This window comes from Octodon degus, unplaced genomic scaffold (genome assembly GCF_000260255.1).
Source record: "Octodon degus isolate 3935 unplaced genomic scaffold, OctDeg1.0 scaffold00171, whole genome shotgun sequence".
Classification (NCBI taxonomy): Eukaryota; Metazoa; Chordata; class Mammalia; order Rodentia; family Octodontidae; genus Octodon; species Octodon degus.
In genome coordinates this window covers 4,996,245-5,004,242 of record NW_004524747.1, presented here as the reverse complement: position 1 = coordinate 5,004,242, position 7,998 = coordinate 4,996,245, and the positions used below count along the sequence as shown (strand labels likewise).

General features: G+C 39.4%; 1 protein-coding gene across 3 annotated transcripts in view; it reads left to right on the top strand.

The window, feature by feature from the left end:
• The window catches only part of Tceal8 (transcription elongation factor A like 8), a 2,322-nt gene extending 500 nt beyond the window's left edge, over positions 1–1,822 (top strand). The window contains exons 2-3 of one of the 3 annotated variants that reach the window (XM_023703462.1): positions 211–283; positions 815–1,822. In XM_023703462.1, coding sequence (XP_023559230.1) covers positions 853–1,206 — 354 coding nt within the window. In that variant the 5' untranslated portion in view covers positions 211–283; positions 815–852 and the 3' untranslated portion in view covers positions 1,207–1,822. Of the gene's footprint in view, positions 1–151; positions 284–814 lie in introns of all 3 variants that reach the window. The other 2 variants (XM_023703460.1, XM_023703461.1) reach the window with 2 other exon arrangements.
• The last annotated feature ends 6,176 nt before the right edge of the window (positions 1,823–7,998 follow it).

Here is a 7,998-nt window from a genome sequence, read left to right as displayed (position 1 = left end):
GAGAGAGAGAGAGAGAGAGAGAGAGAGAGAGAGAATGAATCTGGGGAAAAACTTGCCTCAAATGGTAGGCAAAGGTAGGGTTAACTGTAAAAGGTGGAAGGTAATAAAGACTTGGAAACTTTAGACCAATAAGGTCTATAATTGTAATAAGGGACCCTTTGATCCAGGTCTGGAGGGCTCATCAAGCGAGCATACCGTACCTGTCTGCAGGACTCTTGGTCTTTTGGGCCCGACACGAATCAAGGTGCAGGAAGAGGCAGGAAAATCCCCTGGATCCCTGCAGGTCAGTGTAAGGGTACTACTCCTTTAGGTAACTTTAGATGGTGGTGGAAGTGTGGATGACACCAAAGCACGTCCCAGGGGCACCGCTGCCTCTACTCCTCCGGATTAAGCCTGTGCGGAGCCTGAAGCTGAAATGCGTGGGGGAGGGGGAGGCCAAAGAGACAAGGAATGGGGAGGCGAAGCCTAAGATTGGAGCATCTCAGGTAAAAGGCTGGAGTTTGTGATGGTTGGGAAAGCCAGAAAGAGCGGAAGCAGTGTCGACTTCTGGCAAGGCAAGAGTTAATAGCTTTTGAACTGCTCGCATTTCAGTGTTGGGAGAGGCTTGTAAAGCTGAGCCTGCTGGGAAAATGGTGGGCTGGAGCTGGAGGAGAGAAGATGGAGCTAGAGTGAGAGGGGGCAGGGAAAGGAGGTGGAGTGAGGGGAGTTCTGAGCTTGAGGATCCATCCTTGTCTAGTTGGAAAACTTGACAGTTCAGAACCTGATACTGGGTTGTTTGTCAGGCAGCTAGTAATTTTGTTTCCTTGTTTCCTAGGATTAATTTGTTGGAAAACAAAATAAAAAATACTCAACATGCAAAACTCTTGTGAAGAAAATGAAGGAAAACCAGAGAATATGCCAGAGGCAGAGGAACACCGCCCTTCAGAAGATTCCCCACAAGAAGCAGAAAGAAACCCTCAACCTTCTGAAGGAGGTATAAGCCAGGAAGCAGAAGGAAACCTGAGAGGAGGGCCTGCTTCAACTGGCCGGGAATTTAAAGAGGACATTCCAGTTAGGCACTTGGACCCTGAAGAAATGATAAGAGGAGTAGATGAATTGGAAAGGCTTAGGGAAGAGATAAGAAGAGTAAGGAACAAGTTTGTGTTGATGCATTGGAAACAAAGACCTTCGCGCAGCCGTCCTTATCCTGTGTGCTTCAGGCCTTGAATTCTTTTTTTTCTGTGATATTAAAATCTGGCCCTTGTTTTCTTCCTGTTAGCATTTTCTCATGTATCTTTGACCTTTGTTTCGCTTTTGATTACCTGGCGGTATTCTATTTTAGGTAGTTTTCTTATTACCAGCTTCTCATTGGATTTTGAATTTTGCCCTATTTTCCTGATTTAATTTTCAATTGGAAAGTTTCACACATATGCATGGAAATACATTTAATCTGTTATACAGTGAAACATGATAGGTTACAAACATCATATTTAATATCAGCTCACATATGTAGGATGAAATTCCAAACTGTGTGTGCACTATATATATATATATATATATATATATATATATATATATATATCACTGAACTGAACCGCGCAAATTTCTTTGTGGTGCGAATTATTGTTTTTGTTTTACTTTTTGCTTATGTGTATTTTTTTAGTGAACATTTATCTCATCTATACAAAAAGCTGAGAATTTTTTATAAGTCAGAAAAGTAAATTGCAACCAGCTTAAGGGCAACGGGGGCACTTGAACTCTTGATGAAAGAACTATAAAAAAGAAATGTAAGTCTCACATTACCTCTGGATCTCAGCCAGAGGAATAAAACTGGCAATTCTCAAAGATATATTTGCTTAAGACTCAGTCTTTTATGGGGAAAATACTTGCCTCGTAGAGCTGCTATAGTATAGAAATGGTCCTCTATGAACCTGCTTGGTAGCACCTTGTTCAGCCTGTGCTAATAGTACCACAACCTGCTATGGAAGCATCAGTCATTTGAGAGAGGTCCTGGTGTGACTCAACCTGTGCTTGGGAGCAAATCCAAGTCCAGTGCTGTCAAGCCTTACCCTTCTCTTCTGGTTCCATCCCTTCTTATTGGCCACCACTGCTTCCTCTGCAGGTTCCTTTACTCTGCTGGCCTCCACCTCTGCTGATTCACTGCATGCCTTAGGGGTTAAAACCTGTTGAGATTCCTAGAGTCCGGGGTGGGGGTGTGTGAATTTCCCTGACTTATTAAGCCTCTTTGCCTTTTAATGACACTTGACATAGATGGGACTGCCGTAACATTTTTGAGGCTACAGTGTCTTGCATAGTGCTTAGCAAAGAAATCCCTTCTGCTATGTCCCCCCCTCCCGGAACTGGGGATTGAATTCAGGCCCTTATGCTTGCCAGACAAGTACTTTTTCTACTGAGTCATCTCTCTTCTGCTTTCAATCACAGGGTCCTGCATATCTAAGAGTCATGTGGTAAATTCATTTGGGAGCTGAACCTGGGTACAGGTTTGAGTAAAAGACATCATACTGTATTTAAGAGTTGATGCTTTTGAGTTCAAGGAGAAAGATCTTGTGATCTGAGATGATTTCTCCCTCAGTGCCTCTGCCACGACTGCCTTACTGGTTCAGGAGACCCTGGGGGGAGGGCATGTGCAAATTGCACAAAGTGATATTAAAAGATCTGAGGGAAACAGCTCCCTGTTCCTTATTCCAGAAACATGTAAAAGTACTTGGTATGACTAAAATGGTGGTGTGTGTATATATCAAAGGAATAGCCCCATTCCTCAATTCTATTCCCTATTGAGAAGTGGGGAAAACCATAAAAACTTTCTTTTTTTTTGTATTTTAAAAGGAAGGCTCTACAAGGTGTTCAGGTCTCACTACTAGATCAGACTCGTAGTGATCTGCCTGTTTACAGCCTCCCAAGCACTAGGTTTACAGGCGTGCGCCATCACGCCCAGTCTCAGTTGCCATCTCAGTGCACCCCGGGTGCAGGGCTGGCACAGCAGGCCCTGGGGATGGAACCCTCAGCCCCTGCACCTGCTTGCAGGAGCTTTAATCCACTGAGCTATTTGGCTGGCTCTGTCATAAAAACTTTCAATTTCAAAGACACTAAAATATGATAAATGTGCTTGGAGTAGAATGGCTACTGTATAAATATTTGGTACTGCATTGTCCCTGTAAAACCAATAGCTATCTTTTCCTCCAGATAGCCCCACATACTGGTAGGTGCCTGACACATCATGGTTTAATATTTAGTTGATTTTAAATGACTGTTGCTAGAAAGCCAGAGTATTATAAAAGAATCAGTAGATTTGTCCACATCCTTTTACTGAATTAGCTTGTGCAAGGCTTGATTTCTCTAAACTGATGACAAACAATTACAAAAATAAATACAGCAGAGGATGGATTCTAAATGTTTTATATCAATATCTTGTGTTATTACATAAGTTTTAGCTAGAGAATATCTTAAAAATACAAATTGTGGGGACCCACAAAAATCCACTGACCCATGCTCTGGAAATGGGATGTAAAAACAACATAGCTAATGAAGTTTTCCAAGTGTTTATGATGCACACTGAAAAGTGAAGATGTCTGGTGTATACAATATGCTTTTCAATAGTAAACATATGGACAATGAAGTGATTAGAAGGAAATACTGGTGAATGCTTACGAAAATTTAAAACTAGAAGGAATATGCAAACAGTTTTTTCAAAGTATGGAGTTCTGAAGGCAAGATTGACAGATTTCTACAGAAAAATGTAAAGATTTGTGTCAATAAAGATAAAAAATGACAAAGAAAGGGATATAATATGAAATTTTCTTCCCCTATAAATAAAAAGTATGAAAGAAATTCCACATTCACAAAATAATGAGCCAGACCTGTGCCTTTGGTTATATATATGCTGTTTTGGGAGCTCTTAATTCCTCCAGACTGCTCCTCAAATTTGTGGCATTCTTAAGGATGCTGTTAGGGCTGGAATGAAACTGGAGTGGGATCAGATTTTGAGGGTCACTGTGCCAGCTTTAGCAGACAGGACAAATGTTGCTTCCTGGCTCTCAGAGGTGAGATGCTCCGGCAGTCTGTGGAAGGCCACACACGAGCCACACTTCTGTCCAGAATGGATTTGCATTTAGGCTGAAGGCCAGGGTGTCCTGAATGAGGATGGCTGTCTCCATTGTAGGTCAGCATATGTTGCCTTCTTTCCCTTTTCCATGGTCTTTGATCAAGCACATGCCTTCCCTGACTCTGACCAGGTGACTTGAGGTTAAAGCAGAAGGGGCTTACCTTCCTTCAGGGTCTAGTGCAGTAGTCCCCAAAACTACTAGGACCAAAATCATGATAGCTAGCAGACCTTGCCCATCCCTCTTGTTCCTACTCCCAAAAGGGCCTGGAATAGGCCCTGGCCTTTTTTTATTTTTGGTACTGGTGGTAATACTGCAGTGCCTAACCTCTGTCTGCTTGGTGCTGGGCATCTGTCTGCATCAGCCTCAGCCCACAAGTACTGGAGACTCCAGGTGAAGAGATCTTGAAAAGGCATGTTTAACTACAGCTCATGAAAAGGAGTATTGCTTCCTGTCTGAACACCTGCATGTACTTCAGTCCCAACCCTTGATTCACAGTGAGACTGTAAATCAATATGAAGATGCCTTTAAAAAACATTGATGGTAGAGAAATCAATGCAATTAAGCCTTGCAGTTCAAATTTCTGAAATCATAAAGAATTGTTTGGGCAATAAGGAAGAAGGTAAAATTCAAAACTTTTGAATTTAAGAAGGCAAAGTGGTTAAAAAGATGATCTTATGGCCAAATAAACCTGGGTACAAGTCTGAGCTTTTCTCTCTACCAGTATGTGACATTTTATAAATTGATTACACTCTTTTTTGAGGACACGTATATTTTGGACACCAGGACATCCATAGTGTCTCAAAATAAAAGACTCTTAGATCAAACAAAAATTCCACCATCAGTATTGCTTTCATTATTATCCTCATTATAATCAATAGTTGATGTTGAGTGAATATTCAGTGGATTTCTTTTTTAATTTTTTTTAAAAAATTAAATATGTTTAGTACAGGGTCTCACTACACAGATGAGACTCGAAGTGATCCTCCTGTATTCAGCCTCCCAAGTGCTGGGATTACAGGTGTACACCACCATGCCCAGTCTCAGTTGCAGTTTCAGCACACTCCAGGGATGGAGCTGGCACCACACACCAGGGCTTGAACCCCAGTTGCTGCCCCTGCCTAAGCAGGCACTTTAGTTCACTGAGCTATCTGGTTGGCCTATTCAGTGGATTTAAATTGGGCTTGCCACATATTGTGATGTTTTGTAATTATCAAGCCCTACAAATCTATTATTTAAAGGGTTGGACTCAATACAACAGGAAATCACTGGCTGAAATTGAATTAGCCGTTAATAAAAATTATGAGGTCAGTTTGGTTCATTCATCTAAAAAATGATCTATAGCTGGGCATGGTGGAGCATGCCTGTAATCCCAGCACTTGAGAGGCCAAGGAAGAAGGACTGGTGTGATTTTGAGTCCAGTGTGGGCTGTAGTGAATTCAAGGGCTGCCTGAACTACATGAAGAGACTCTGTCTCAGAAAACTAAATGAAAAAAAAAAGACATATAAAAAATGAGACTGGGTCATGGAAATAAATGCAGACAATTATATGAAATGCCAACCATATTAAAGAACTTCAGAGAATGTTAGGTCGCAGTCATTATTTTTCAGTATTATCATCAAGTGGTAATGTTGAGGTGAAATTCAAATAAGAACTCAAAGTCTGTGTCTCCTTGGCTCTATACCACCCCTTTAAAATACAAGCCAACATGTTCCTTTCATCCATCATTCTCCCCTGCATAACAAAGTGACTTCTATTCAAGCTAAAAAGATTAACTATCATTCATTTGGAATTTGGGAAGCAATAACTGATTTCTTTATATTTGTAATATTTATGCACCTGGGTGCTATTTCTATATTTTAAGATGCAAAAACAATAAACAGGGCAGGGAATGTGGCTCGGTGGCACAGTGCCTGCCTAGCAAGCGCGAGGCCCCGAGTTCGATTCCCGGTACCAAAAAAGAAAATAGTAAAAATAAGACCAAAAACAATAACCAAACAAAAGAAAAAAAAAACTTCCACATTTTCATTTTGGTTAGGTACCTGGCAGAATGTTTGAAATCATGAGGAAAATCTCATGTGCTATGAATCACTACATATGGTGGAGATCTATATCATTGACACAGAAAGCTGTTCTTGAGATACTATTTCATTAAAAAAGTAGTTGCAGCACACCCACACCTACACCCATGCACGTGTGCATGCACGCACACACACACACACACACACACACACACACACAGGTTAACAAAAGTATCAGAAAATTTGAAGTGAATTTTTTTTAACTAGGAATCGAACTCTAGACCTTGCACTTGCCAGGCAGGCACTTATGCCACTGAGCTATATGCCTGGCCCTGAAGCGAATATTTTCGTGTTATAATATTGTTGAAAACCTATAGCTTTGTTTTTATTCTCTGTAGTTCCAGTTTTAATTTTTTCAGTGAACATGTGATATTTTAAATAATCAAAAAGATAAACAATTCTTAATTTCACTTCCTTTTCCTTACCCAATATGAGGGCTATTGGCTCTTCCAATCTATCATTTGATTCCTTTTCTATCGTATTTCTTAGCAAAAGGGTTGGACGTTTGTGAGTCCTGACTGAAAATCTTCCCTTGTCTGCCTTACCAAACTCTCCCAGTCAAATGAACTTGTACTGTAGTCTGTCTTTTGTCGCGTGGTGGTGTGGCATAGCTACTTTCTAAATATTCTCCAATAAAATTAATTTTTAAAAATTAAATAGAAACAAACATGACTTTCATAAAAGATAAAATTGATTCAAATTATGCTTAAAAATATATAGGTACAGAAAATACTGGAAGGATATGCCCTGAATTGTAATGTAAAGACCTCCAAATTCACATTTCATTTATTTATTCATTAACAAATATTTACTGGAAGACTAACACATGTCAAGCAGTCATAGCCAAAATCCACTTGTACATCCAATACTTTTCTCCTAAGCCTCTGTATTCAACTCTGCTGGAGCTGACCACTTGGATCAAGATAAATGCATACTTTTTTATCCAACCATATAGGCATAATTCTGCATGGAAACATACCATCACTTTTAGCCAATTTTTCCTTTTGTCCTGGAAGTTAGCTATATGAATTGGAAAAAGAATTAAAAAGCAGAAAGCACAGATGTTACAGGCAGGAAAATTTGAGTTGAAACAGCTACTTTCTTATTGCAGGAACTTGTGTAGCTGATCAATAAGATTCTTGGTAACTCAAGGAGTGGATTAATAATATCAGGTTTCAAACAAAGACTTACTTTTATTATCTAGAGCTGACAGTCAAAGTCTCCATTATGTTTTGACAGCCACTGATGCATATAATTTCCAAGTTCTGTTTATTTTTTCCTCTCCAGTATTTATTGAGTTCCCACTAAATTGCCTTGGCATTTCACTAAGCCCTAAATCATAGCATCACATAAAACAAAGTTTTTGTCTTCATAATGCTTATATTCTGATTTACTTTTTTAACATTTAAAGAAAAAAATTACACATAAAAACGTGCAGATCTTAAAAGTGAAATTACATACAATTAAATGAATGGGAAACATAACACCAGAAAGTTTTTCTGTCCCTCTTCTCAGGTACTTCCCTTCAGTAGCCTTTCTTTTTTAATTTAATTTTATTTAATTGAGAAACATATCAATGAGACAGTTTCAGAGCTGATTAATAGGACAGTTATAATAATTAATACATTTTATAGTGTCATCTTCTTAGTGGTTATCCATAGTACAAGAAGCAGACAGGATATCCTGTTCAAATACTATTACTACAAGTAGCTGTATATCTATCCTAATTATACTGTATATACAAATACAAAATGGTCCTTCCTTTGTATCCCCTTTTTTGGTTTAGTCCTGTCAGAGATGGGTATTCTATTGGCAT